The sequence below is a fragment of the Arvicanthis niloticus genome, chromosome 8, assembly GCF_011762505.2.
Source record: "Arvicanthis niloticus isolate mArvNil1 chromosome 8, mArvNil1.pat.X, whole genome shotgun sequence".
NCBI classification, from domain to species: domain Eukaryota; kingdom Metazoa; phylum Chordata; class Mammalia; order Rodentia; family Muridae; genus Arvicanthis; species Arvicanthis niloticus.
Window position 1 is genome coordinate 33993399 of NC_047665.1, and position 14231 is coordinate 34007629.

A 14231-nucleotide genomic window follows, 5' to 3' on the forward strand; every position below is an offset into this window, starting at 1 on the left:
TCCAGATCCAAATACATACAGCCCACACCCAAGTTGCAGCTTTTGGAGGTTCTGACACATCCAGCAACACAAGATCACAGGATCACAGGATCACAGGATCACAGGATCACAGGATCACAGGATCACAGGATCACAGGATCACAGACTCACAGGCTCACAGGAAGGACAGGCTGTAAGAGACAGAGAGGCCAATTAAATCCAGAGATAACCAGATAACCAGAGGCAAACACAAGAATGTAAGCAACAGAAACCAATACAACTTGGCAACATCAAAACCCAATCCTCCCACCATAGCAAGCCCTGGATATCCCAACACACCTATAAAGCAAGAATCAGATCTAAAGTCTCATTTCATAAAGATGATAGAGGACTTTAAGAAGGACATAAATAACTCCTTTAAAGAAATACAGGAGAACACAAGTAAATAAGTAGAAGCCCTTAAAGAGGAAACACATAAATCCCTTAAAGAATTACAGGAATACACAACCAAACTGGTGAAGAAAATGAACAAAATCATCCAGGATCTAAAACTTGAAATAGAAACATTAAAGAAAACACAAAGGGAGACAGCTTTGGAGATGGAAAACCTAGGAAAGAGAGCAGGAGTCACAATTGCAAGCATTAGGAAGGGGGATGGGATAAAGGGATTCTGGGGGGGGGGGGAACCAGAAAAGGGGATGACATTTGAAATGTAAATAAAGAAAATATCTATTAAAAAAGAGATAGAAGAGAGAATCTTAGGTGTCAGAAGATACCATAGAAGATATCAACACAGCAGCCAAGTAAAATACAAAAAGAATAAGTTCCTAATTCATAACATTCAAGAAATCTGGGACACAATGAAAAGAAGAAACCTAAGAATAATAGATATAGAAGAGAGTGAAGATTCCCAACTCAAAGAGCCAACAAATATCTTCAATGAAATTATAGAAGAAACCTTCCCTAACCTAAAGAGATTCCCATAAACATACAAGAAGCCTACAGAACACCTAAAAGATGGGACTAGAAAAGAAACTCCTCCCGTCACATAATAATTAAAACACCAAATTGCTTATAACAAAGAAAGAATATTGAAAGCAATAAAAGAAAAAGGTCAAGTTACATATAGAGACAGACCTATCATAATTACACCAGACTTTTCAACAGAGACTCTAAAAGCCAGATCTTGGGCCATGCAGACCATAAGAAAACAAAAATGCCAGCTCAGGCTACTATACTCAGAAAAACTCTCAATTATCATAAATGGAGAATCCAAGATATTCTAAGACAAAACCAAATTTAAACAATATCTTTCTACTAATCCAGTCATACAGAGGATGTTAGAAGGAAAATTTCAATAAAAGGAAGGAAACTACACCCAAGAAAAAGCAAGAAATTAATCTTTTCACAACAAACCCAAAAGAAGAGAAACACACCTAATAATTCCACCTCTAACAACAAAAATAACAGGAAGCAACAATCATTGGTCCCTAATATCTCTCAACACCAACGGATTCAATTCCCTAATAAAAAAACATAGACACAGACTGGATACTTAAACTACACCCAGCATTTTACTGTATACAGGAAACACACCCCAGTGACAAACACAGACACTACCTCAAAGTGAAAGGCTAGAAAAAAAATTTCCAGAAAAATGGCCCCAAGAAACAAGCTGGAGTAGCCATTCTAATATCCAATAAAATAGACTTTCAACCAAAAGTTATCAAAAAAGATGAGGAAGGACACTACACCAGAGGAAAAAAATCCACCAAGATGAACTCTCAATTCTGAACATCTATGCTCCAAATACAAGGAATCTACATTCATAAAATAACATTAATGAAGCTCAAAGCATACATTGAACCTCACATAATAATAGGAGGAGATTCCGTCACCCAGTTCTTACCAGTGGACAGATCATGGAAACAGAAACTAAACAGAGACACTGTGAAACTACCAAAAGTTATGGACCAAATGAATTTAACAGATATCTATAGAACATTTCACCCTAAAACAAGAGAATATACCTTCTTCTCAGCACCTCGTGGTACCTTCTTCAAAAATCAACCATATAATCAGACACAAAACAAATCTCAACAGATACAAGAACATTGAATTAATCCTATATATCCTATCGGACCACCATGGACCAGGGCTGATCTTCAATAACAACAAAACAGCAGAAAGCCCACATACACATGGAAACTGTACACGGCTCTACTCCATGAAAACTTGGTCAAGGAAGAAATAAAGAAAGAAATTAAAGACTTTTTAGAATTAAATGAAAATGAGGACACATCATATCAAAACTTGTGGGACTCACTGAAAGCAGTACTAAGAGGAAAACTCATAGCTCTAAGTGCCTATAAAAAGGAACTGAAGAGAGCATACACTAGCAACTTGACAGCACACCTGAAAGCTCTAGAACAAAAAGAGGGAAATACACCCAAGAGGAGTAGATGACAGGAAATAATCAAACTCAGGGCTGAAATCAACCAAGTAGAAACAAAAAGAATTATACAAAGTATCAACAAAACCAGGAGCTGGTTCCTTGAGAAAATCTACAAGATAGATAGACCCTTAGCTGGACTAACCAGAGGGCACAGAGACAGTATCCAAATTAATAAAATTAGAACTGAAAAGGGAGACATAACAAAGGAAACTGAGGCACTTCAAAAAAAATCATCAGATCTTACTACAAAAGCCTAGACTCAACACAACATGAAAATCTGGATGAAATGGACAATTTTCTAGAAAGATACTGGTTATCAAAGATAATCGAGATCAGATAAACCACCTAAATTGTCCCATAACCTCTAAAAAAAATAGTAGCAGTCATTAAAAGTCTCCCCACACACACACAAAAAAAGCCCAGGACCGGATATTTTAGTGCAGAATTCTATCAGATTTTCCAAGAAGACCTAATACCAATTCTCTTCAAACTATTTCACAAAATAGAAACATAAGGATCACTACCAAATTCATTCTATGAAGCTACAATTATGCACATACCTAAACCACACAAAGACCCAACAAAGAAAAAGGACTTCAGACCAATCTTCCCTGTGATAATTGATGCAAAATAATCAATAAAATTCTCGCAAACCAAATCCAAGAACATATCAAAACAATCATCCATCATGATCAAGTAGGCTTTATCCCAGGAATACAGGGATGGTTCAATATATGGAAGTCCATCAACGTAATCCACTATATAAACAAACTCGAAGAAAAACACAACATGGTCATCTCATTAGATGCTGAGAAAGCATTTGACAAAATTCAACATCTCTTCATGGTAAAAGTCCCGGAAAGACCAGGAATTCAAGGCCCATACCTAAACATAGTAAAAGCCATATACAGCAAGCCAGTAGCCAACATCAAACTACATGGAGAGAAACTTGAAGCAATTCCACCAAAATCAGGGACTAGACAATACTGCCCACTAAGTATTCAATATAGTACCCAAAGGCTTAGCCAGAGCAATTAGACAACAAAAGGAGGTCAAAGGGATACAAATTGGAAAGGAAGTAGTCAAAATACAACTATTTGCAGATATGATAGTATATTTAAGTTACCCAAAAATTTCAACCAAAGAACTTGTAAACCCAATAAACAACTTCAGCAAAGTGGCTGGATATAAAATCAACTCAAACAAATCAGTAGACTTCCACTACTTAAAGGATAAACAGGCTGAGAAAGAAATTAGGGAAGTGACACCCCTTAAAATTGTCACAAATAATATAAAACACATTGATGTGAATCTATACCAGCAAGTGAAAGATCTATATGACAAGAACTTCAAGTCTCTGAAGAAAGAAGTTGAAGAAGATCTCGGAAGATTTTAAGATCTCCCATGCTCATGGATTGGCTGGATTAATATAATAAAAATGGCCATCTTGCTGAAAGCAATCTACAGATTCAATGCAATCCCATCAAAATTCCACCTCAATTCTTCATAGAGATAGAAAGAGCAATTCTCAAATACATTTGGAATAACAAAATACCCAGGAAAGAGAAAACTATTCTCATCAATAAAAGATCTTCGGGGGGCGGGGAAGGGGGGATCATCATCCCTGACCTCAAGCTGTACTACAAAGAAATAGTGATAAAAACTGCATGGCATCGGTTCAAAGACAGGCAAGAAGATTAATGGTATAGAACTGAAGACCCAGAAATGAACTCAAACACCTATGGTCAATTGATCTTTGACAAAGGAGCTAAAACCATTCAGTGGAAAAAAGACAGCATTTTCAACAAATGGTGCTGGTTCTATTGGAGTCCAGCATATAGAAGAATGCAAATAGATCCATTCTTATCTCTTTGTACAAAGCTCAAGTTCAAGTGGATCAAGGACCTCTATATAAAACCAGACACACTGAAACTAATAGAAGAAAAAGTGGGGAAGAGCCTCAAACACTTGGGCACAGGGGGAAAGTTCCTGAACAGGACAACAATGGCTTATGCTCTAAGATCAAGAATTGACCAATGGGACCTCATAAAATCACAAAGCTTTTGTAAGGCAAAGGATACTGTCAATAGGACAAAACGGCAACCAACAGATTGGGAAACGATCTTTACAAATTCTTCATCTGATAGAGGGCTAATATCGAAAATATACAAAGAACTCAAGAAATCATCGGGGAAATGCAAATCAAAACAACCCTGAGATTCCACCTCACACCAGTCAGAATGGCTAAGATCAAAAACTCAGGGGATAGCAGATGCTGGCAAGGATGTGGAGAACGAGGAACATTCCTCCATTGTTGGTGGGATTGTAAGCTGGTACCACCACTCTGGAAATCAGTCTGGCAATTCCTCAGAAAATTGGACATAGCATTACCTGAGGACCCAGTTATGCCACTCCTGGGCATATACCCAAAAGATGCTCCAACATATAACAAGGACACATGCTCATGTTCATAGCAGCCATATTTATAATAGCTAGAATCTGGAAACAACTCAGATGTTCTTCAACAGAGGAATGGATACAGAAAATGGGGTACTTTTCTGTAGTACTCAGCTATTAAAAACAATGAATTCATGGAATTCGTAGGAAAAGGATGGATCTAGAAAATATTATCCTTAATGATGTAATTCAATCACAAAAGAACACACATGTACCCACAAAAATAAAAAGTACAAAAGTACTCACTAATAGGTGGATATTAGCCCAAAAGCTCAGAATACCCAAGATACAGCTCAGAGTCCACATCAAGCTCAAGAAGAAGGAAGAACAATGTATGGGTGCTTAGGTCTTTCTTAATAGTAACAAAATACTCACAGGACAAAATATGGAGACAAAGTGTGGAGCAGAGACTGGAGAAGGGGCTGTCAAGAGACTGCCCTACCTGGGGATCTATCCTATATGCAGTCACCACAGGCAGACACTGTTGTGGATGCCAGGAAGTGCATGCTGACAGGAGCCTAATATATCAGTCTCCTGAGAGTCTCTGCTAGAATCTGACATATTCAGAGGCAGATGCTTGCAGTAGGTAACCATTGAACTGATCATGGGGTCCCCAATGGAGGAGGTAGAGAGAAAACTGAAGGTGCTAAAGGGACTTGAGGTTCTATGGGAAGAGTGACAATACCATCCAACCAGAGCTCCCAAGGTCTGTATATGTAGTGGAGGATGGCTTTGTCAGGCATTGGTGGGAGAGAAGGTCCTTGGTCCTGTGAAGGCTGGATGTTGATTGTGGGAATTTGAGGGTGGGGAGGGGGGAGTGAGTGGATAGGTAGGGCACACCCTCATAGAAACAGCAGGAGGGGCGACAGGGTAGGGGATTTCTGGGGGGGATAGGAAAATGGGATAACATCTGAAATGCAAATAAAATATCCAAATTTAAAAAAAAATGGATGCCACGAACTTTCTGCTGAGTGCCTATGGCACAACTAGACATACCTATGCCTAGGTGAAAAGGAAATATTCACTTACTGGCGTATGCACTTACTGGCATATGGCATGATCCCGATTAGGTATCTAATATGGGGAAGAGGGTATGTTTGTGTTTTTTTCTGCAGAATGCTGAAGGAGTATGGTGGCTGCCAAAGAGACAAGCTGATGCTAGGACAAAGAATGATGCTGACCTGTGAGTTTTCTGAGTGCACTGACAATGGTGACTGTGAAGCTGTATTGGACATATATTCCTGACCCACATTTGATTTCCTTTATCCCAGATGGGAAAAGCTGACTTGCCGTCAAGTTTTTAGACTTTGTGGGACAGAGAATCAAAAGGAGAAGTTATAAAGACTCTTGTATTTTTTTAAAATGTGACCAGTTATTTGGACTCAATCATAGACTGGTCTAGAAATCAACCCAATATTGGGAATAACAGTCTTCATTTGGAAGACTGGACCTGGAAATTGTCAGAGAAATATTTGGAAAATAGCTGCAGTTCTATATGATGTTATGTTAGCAAGAGATAACATTGGGGCAGGATCTGGATTTCAAACAAAGGGTTAGTGCACGTGTTAAGGCTCTTTTAATTGTCAAGTTAAAATTACTTTGGTTTCTTCTACAGTATTTATTGTAGGTTGCACTGATTGTACACTTTCTAATTTTGTTAGTGTGTTGAAACCTGGCATGTCTGTTACGAGGCTGTATCAGCCAGCTTTTGTTTTATTGCCCTGAGTAGTACAGAATCTTGGTTTTCTGAAAAAAGCTTGCAAATACTAAAAGAAATGAGTTAGGCTTTAAACAGAAGCAAGAGGGCAGTGGGATTGATTATTGCTGCTATAACAGCTTTAATTACAGTAACTGCTAGCACCACTGCTTCTGTAATTACTTTGACACAAAATGTTAAGGAAGCTACTTTTATTAACCATTTAGCAAAAAAGAAAGTCACTAATGTGTTTAGTATGCAAGAGGATTTAGATAGGCATTCGGAACATCAGATTGATGCTCTTTATCCTATTCAAATTATTTGAAGGAGGTTCAGAGTTTAAGAGTAAGGAGCCATCTCGAGTGTCATGCCAAATACCCATGGAGGTGTGTTACTTCTAAAATTTACAATGATAGTCATTATAATTAGGAAAAAGTTTGAAGACACTTGCAGAGTATTTGGCATAATTCTAGCACCTCTCTGGATGTTTCAAATTTGCATAGTGAGATTATGAATTTAAAGTATGTTGTTCAGCTGAGATTTGATGCTGCAAATACTGCTGATAAAATTATTCATGGCTTGAGGTCAGCATTTCCATTTTGGTCAAGCTTCAAGAATGGCATATATAGCTTGTTCATGCTAGCCCTTTTTGTCCTGGGAATACTTTTATTCCTGCCCATCGTGTTAAAGCTTGTCTTTAACAACACCAGCATGTTCTCAGCCAAAGTACATGACTTGAAACTGAAAATGGAACCCCAGACAGAGTTATTAATTTAACAGGCTGGCAATCCAAGGACAGGTAAGATTCTGCACAGAGCCTAACCAACCTAAGACAGAGCTGCATTCTGGATCTTGCCAGCTACTTGGCTCTTTGAGATGCCTAAGGATGAGGAAGCCAAATGGATTATGCAGAATAATAGTGTATTTTCAAGAACTAAATAAGTAGTGACTCACACACAGCCTGTTGAAGACACTTAGAAGAAATGATTCTAAAAGCAATGGGATTTTTGTTCATTTTTATAACCCTTGTTGGTGTTTCTAGGATAGCCCTTCATGGTGCATCCTTAATGGACTTCACTTGGGTAGATAAGGTAGCAAAAAATATTGAGAGGCAATGCTCACGCTATCTGAAAACTGGCACTATAAAATACACTTTAAAAAGCACAAAAGCCATAATGTTACTGACAAGCAACGATCACAAGGTACTTATTGTCCCAACTATAAGAGACCATAGAGGTTTATGATTACTGGGAGAGAGTTATATCAATTAAAATAATTTATTATTCTTACTGTGACATGGTGTCTCAATGCTCATAAAGGAATCAAAAGAGAGTTTATCACACATTTTATTGATCAGGAAACTTTGCCGAAGAGTTGACAGCAGAGTATAAGAGTTTGAGGGAAAAAACGAAGTGTTAGAAAATTTCTGCATTCCTCTACAGCTGATTTATGACCTAACTGAAGGCCATGTGTAGAAATTAGGACAACAATATCTGTGTCTAGGACAACCGTAATGGTGATGAGACTGTCAACACTTCTAGATGAATCAAGGTCACAGGACCCTAACCTGGGGATTCAAGTATCATTCTCTCCTGCAGCTATGTCTACACATCTTTGGGAGGGGTCTGGAGGACTACATAGGTGGTGGGAGGTTACCTGAAGGAAGGATTCTAGAAAAGTAGCTTTCCTCACTTGGTATCCACACTGCTGAAAATTTTAAGAGATGCAGCTGTCTTTGACTCAACCATGTTCCTGTAAGTATTTCTTCTTCTCCTGAAGGAATTCATCATTTTCTACTAAGCTACACTTGGATACAATACTTTCCCAGTTTCATGCAGTACTTCAGAAACTTTATAATCTTTGTTATAAAAGGCACATGGCACATAAGACTTTTAACTCAACAGTTCTAAAAGAAAACTTTCTTGTTTCAGAGAAATGTAGCAATTTCTTGAGCTTGTGTTGTCTCAATTGAAGTAGGGAGAACAAGAGAAAAACAAGATATTCATGTTATTGACCTTTCTTGTATAGAGTCTTGGGGAGAGCTTGGCACAATCTCAAATGCCTAGAGCAGCCTTAGGACAAGAAATGATCCATCCTAAATGAAAAATTATCTGGAATGAGACCATAGGAGAGTATAGGTCCAATAATTCCAAAAGAAAGCAGGTAAATTCTTCTGGTCCTAAGTCACTGTTCTAGACTGACTGACTTGAGTCAACCTAATGAAGCTCAGCTGAAAGTGAACAATACTAACACGTGTGTCTTATAATGTCTCAAGAACTTGCCTCAAACCAAGTGACTTTGTAGATAAAGCATGCTAATGCCAGGTTTTTGCCTTTATATTATTGATAATATATTTAAGAAAACTGAATTGGTACATATATGTATGTAACAATAATTAATGAGAAAAGAAGTATGAATTTGAAAGAAAGCAAGCAGGGCCACATGAAAAGGTTGTAGAAAAAGCTGTGGATACAAAATGACATAAAGTATTCAAAAATAAAAGAAATATAAAAATTTAAATTTGTAATAACTATATTTTAGGAAATGTAAAACAAAAAAGTGTAATATCTAGACTGTTATATCTCTTCAATAAGCAATAGAAGCTGTGTGTGTATGTGTGTGTGTGTGTATATATGTGTGTCTGTGTTTATCAAGCATAAACTAAAATCATGGAATTATCATAGTCTTTGAAAAATTGAGATGCTATGAATTTTGTTAACAGTGTTATTTTGATTTTAAAATATTTGATTAATAACTTTCACACCGAATAATTCTTCTAATGTATTTATTTGGGGTATGTGAATTTAGCTACCTCCCAGGCCTCAGTCGTTAACAATCCCCTCTCTTTAGTTTGGACGTTTCAAAGTCCGTCTATTAAAGATTCTGTGGAACTTAGTCTCACAGGTTTTTGACATTGCTTTGAGGTTTGGTTTGTGTTTTCTTGCTTTTGTTTTTTTAGAGAGTTTGCACATTTTCATTTTCATGTGTATACATCTGATTTATATGTGTGTGTATACATCTTCTCATGCATGTGTGATCCTTGCAGGGTAGAGGTTTATGTCAGCAATCATCTTTAATTGATTGTCCACCTTATTCATTGAGGCATCTCAACTATAATCCCAATTTACATATAAGGCTAGTTTTCCTATCCAGTTTTTTCTAGAGATTCCCTGTCTCTGTCTTATAAGAAGGCCGAACTTACCAATGGTTTCAAATCCCACCAGGCTTTTGCTTAGATTCAGGAGATTGTAACTCCAGTCATACTTTATGGCAAACATTTTATCCACCGCACCCCAGCTTGTTCCTCATATATTTATTTCAGAAAGACTTCTGGGTACTATCCCGAATGGTTAAAAGCCTTTTTAATGTGGTACATACTTGATAATTCCTCTTGCAATGACAAATTACCAAGGTTTTAGAGGTCTATCTGTTAAAAGTGCCTTGGTGATAAAAATCAGCACAAATCATTGTCACAAATTTGAAAGGTGCGCATGTGATCAGAGAAGAGGTCCTAGCACCTACTCTTATCACAGCAAGAAGGACAAAGGATTGAGGTCATTTTCATAGTGGATGATGTTTGTTCTCCCAAGCCAGCTCAAATGTACTAGGTTGTGCAAGGGAAGGCTCTGTGTATGGACAAGGCATCTCTAGACAGGATGATGCTTATACCTTCACATGGATAGATGATGTAAGTGACTTTTTTCTTTATGGCAGGGGCACTCCTGCTGTTGCTACTGTCAAACCTGCTTCTGTGGGAGAATGTGGTCTCTGTGCCCATGTGTGAAGTAATAAATGGGCAATGCCAGCTGACTCTTGAGTACTTGCTTAATGAGGCACGTGGCCTATCTGAGCACACCAGTAACCTCACTTCAGAAATATTCAATGAGTTTGTAAGTACCTCGCTAACTCCTGCTTCTCCAAAAAGGAGTTGTTAAACAATATCTGGGCAGTACTGCACCTCAGTGGAGAAGCACTTTGATATAAACATCATATAATATATACCTTCACAGGCACAAGGAGCTATCTGCCACTGAGATAAAACCAGAAAAAATGAAACAGTTTAATAAATCTATAAATTTAATGAGGGGATGTCTTTAAGTGATTTTTTCCCTTTAAAACAGATTTTGGTATTTCTAATTATTTTTTTAAATTAAAATGTTTCCACTTGTGACACAAAGCCCTAAAATCCATGGCTAAAAACCCTTTCTGTATTTCTCTCTTGGATGCTGGGGGCCAGTTTCTGTCAGCATGTTTCACTTAGTGCATAGCATATGCCCAAGAAAGCAGAATTGTTGTAGGGTGTGGCTTGAATTAATCAGAACTAAAATGAGAGAAATAATTTGGGTGGAGAAAATCAATAGTGTAATGATAATTGTAAGAATAATAGCTTCTCAGAAATTCCCAAACGTGCAGCCATTGTAAGATATGACCTAATCACTCTGAAGAAACTGTTTTAGAACTGTAACTAGACCCTGTCTTATGGTGAAGATGCTTTGAAGGCCAATATGTCCCCTCCAAGTTAGTTAAGGTGTCAACATAGACAAGAACTTCAAACAATAGTGAGCTTGCAAGGTAACCCCTCATATGTGCAATAAGTACACTCATGATGCCCTATTTAATTACTAGAAATTCTTTCATTCTGCAATCTTGAGTGACAGTATTTCAGTTTGTTGGGGTCCTTCATACTTCATTAATCTTTACAATGTTGCTCTTTTACAGATTAAGCTTTTACAATGTTACAATAAATTTAAATAAACGGTATTTTAAGTAATATATTTAATAAAATGCAGTGTCAATAAATATTAATAATATGTAAACATTAAGTATATATCTGTATTTTAGTTTTTATTGTATAATATTTCTAAAAATATGCTTGATTTTTAATGACTGATTCTACTATAATCAGAAAATTGCATTTTTAAATTTTTGAGGAAATTGCTAAAGTGAAGGTGTAAGAACCCAGTGATAACTGAAATAACAGGAAGTCAAGGATTCCCAAACACAGATATGTATTCAGTGTGCCATTAATATTCTAGGTAAGAGCATCATTGAAACACCAAGTGTTTTGTAGTCTCCTTTTTTGCTTATTTTTTCAAATAATAACTCTTTAGAAAACATGCAAAAACAGGACAATAATAAAGCAGAGAAGTTAGTAGACTCAAATAGGAGGAGGAAAAGTGAGATTACAGATCTCACTCACTTATCTAAAGCATCACTTTCCTCATTTCTAAATTTATATATTTAATGTAGTACTCATACTGTAATAATAACCATGGACCAAACATATTACTTACCCTCTCATTGATTTATTGTCTCTGTTCCCCAATTTACCCAATGTTCTGATTATTTCCAGGATAAATATGTTTCAGGTCCATTCTTATCAGAAAAATTCCTCTGGTTATGCTACAAATATTCCCTCCGTGTACCATACAAAATAACACAAGACCAAGAGATTCAGGTGAGTGTAATTTTCTCATCAAATCAACTGAAACAGTCCACTGGCTCTGCCAAGCTGCAGGTTGTTATAGAAAACAGCAAAAACAAACCAAACAATACCCCCCCCAGAGCATTCCAAGGGGGCAAAAATCACAATTCTCATTTGACGTCTTTTCCTTAGTCATTACAGGTATATGTTATAAAATATTGAATGTGTTTTACGAGAGGCAAATAAGGCTTCTGGTGCGAGTATAAACTGCTAAGTAGGAAATATTATACACTTCATTCTATTTCTTGACATAACCAATCTTAATGTCTTAGGTTTAAAGCAATCAAATATGTACCCATGTAGCACATATAACTTGTTTTGCTTAATGATTATGTATATCTGCTATACATATTCTGTATATCAGCTATGTACAGAATGCACATAAGAAATTGTAAATGTGAGAGAAAGTAATGAAAGAGAATATCTATTAAGAGCTATTCCATGTCTAGGTACTCACAAAGTACTATACTAACTGCAGCAAATGATTCTCAAAAAAATTGTACAACATGAGCTACAAACACTACACTAGGTATCACATGCAATTCAACATGCAGTTCTTTATTTAATGTGATGCTCAATGTTTTTGCCTAGCCTGAGGTCCTTTTGAACATGACCATAGGTATGTTGATTGGTTGGAACAACACCCTGACACACGTAATAGCAGATATTGCTCATCTGGAGTCAATTCCTGGTGTTGGAGCTTTCATTTCTAAAGTCAGAGAGATAGCTTCAAAATTCATAAGGCTATCGACAATACTAAAAGAAGTCAAATCATTACTCAACCTGGTAAGTTCCTGCCTTTCAATACTTTGTTTTTCTCATTCATGAAATCTGTGACCCTGGTAAAGACAAATGCATTTGAAATATCTCTCTTTTGGGATAGTGTAATATAAGCAGGCTTATAAATACCCTCATGCCTAAGGGGTTGTTGGTCACTGCAACTTTCTCAAAGGTGTTGTAGTCAGCTGCACAACACAGGGCTCTCAGAAGGTAGTAACATCTCCTCACAATAGTTTGGGAGGTATTGTTCCTGCACAGAACACAGAATGTCGTTCCTTCACAGAATGAAGATCTCTTGAGAGTTTGAAGATCTTATCACAGCATCCCTGGTCTGTCCACATCAAAACACCAAGTCCTCATCACTTCTGTGGCTTTCTTTCCTTAGAGTAGGTGGGAGGTAGATTTGACTGGAAACAAGAAAAAAATGGTGAACTAAAAATTCAAGATGCACAAATAGTACCTCAGAGATGACACCAAAAACACAGGGAGGTCCTTCCTGGGGGAGCTGACATTAGCTTCTCTACTGTCCTTTGGCCAAAACCACACCTATAGTCAAGTAGCAAGCTCTGTCTATTTTTGTGAGAACATATTCCATCTTGGATGAGCTCCATGTCAGAGATATATGTAGGAGTCTTCTGTCTAGTTTACAGATAACTAGCAAATCTATATGTGCCTGCTCCAGAATCATGAAATCTTTATTCAACATTTAAGTAATACAGAAGAATAATAACTATTAGTACATTTAATAAGAGATTATTTTTTGGTGATTAGCTTCGTCTTGAATTTGAGGAAGATGAGGACTACCTTGCCTCATATGGACTGCTCTCCTTACACCGGTTAAAGAATTCCTATCGCCTTGTTTTCTATCATGCACTTCTCACTTGCCTGGATTATGATGGAAAAAGAATTGCCACTCATGTCAAGATCCTGAGATGTAAAATGCTCCGCAGACTGTGCTAAGTCTCCATCATGTCTATTCTGAAATGCCCAGACACAGATGGGATGCTATACTGCTGTAGGGACCCATTCCTATAAACATTTTGGTTAATTTTATACCTTTCCAGTGTGTAATTATCAATGAAGGGACTCTCCTTGGGGTATTAAAAACTAATGCTTTAAAATATGTCTGAAAAGATTAATAGCAAGCACATTAAAAGCATTGAGATATTCCCATTGATAACTGTCACGAGTTACATGAGTCTCTTGAAAATAAGATATGACACAACACGACTCAGAAACATTGTGAGTCAATGCATGTTGTGTAGACTCTTGGTTTGAGATATTATTCTACCAAGAACATGAAAATCTTGGTGTAACTGATGAAAGCCAGCAGGAGCCATGAGTCAACTTCATACTGTCCCGAGGAGGAAAAACCTGCA

General features: G+C 37.1%; 1 protein-coding gene across 4 annotated transcripts in view; it reads left to right on the forward strand.

Annotated features, from left to right (window-relative positions):
- LOC117713356 (prolactin-5A1-like) overlaps positions 1 to 13943 on the forward strand; it is a 52468-nt gene extending 38525 nt beyond the window's left edge. For all 4 annotated transcript variants that reach the window (XM_076939221.1, XM_076939222.1, XM_076939220.1 and 1 more), the window contains 4 exons: positions 10302 to 10477; positions 11941 to 12045; positions 12664 to 12858; positions 13624 to 13943. In XM_076939221.1, coding sequence (XP_076795336.1) covers positions 10364 to 10477; positions 11941 to 12045; positions 12664 to 12858; positions 13624 to 13812 — 603 coding nt within the window. In that variant the 5' untranslated portion in view covers positions 10302 to 10363 and the 3' untranslated portion in view covers positions 13813 to 13943. The remainder of the gene's footprint in view (positions 1 to 10301; positions 10478 to 11940; positions 12046 to 12663; positions 12859 to 13623) is intronic.
- Positions 13944 to 14231: the final 288 nt, after the last annotated feature.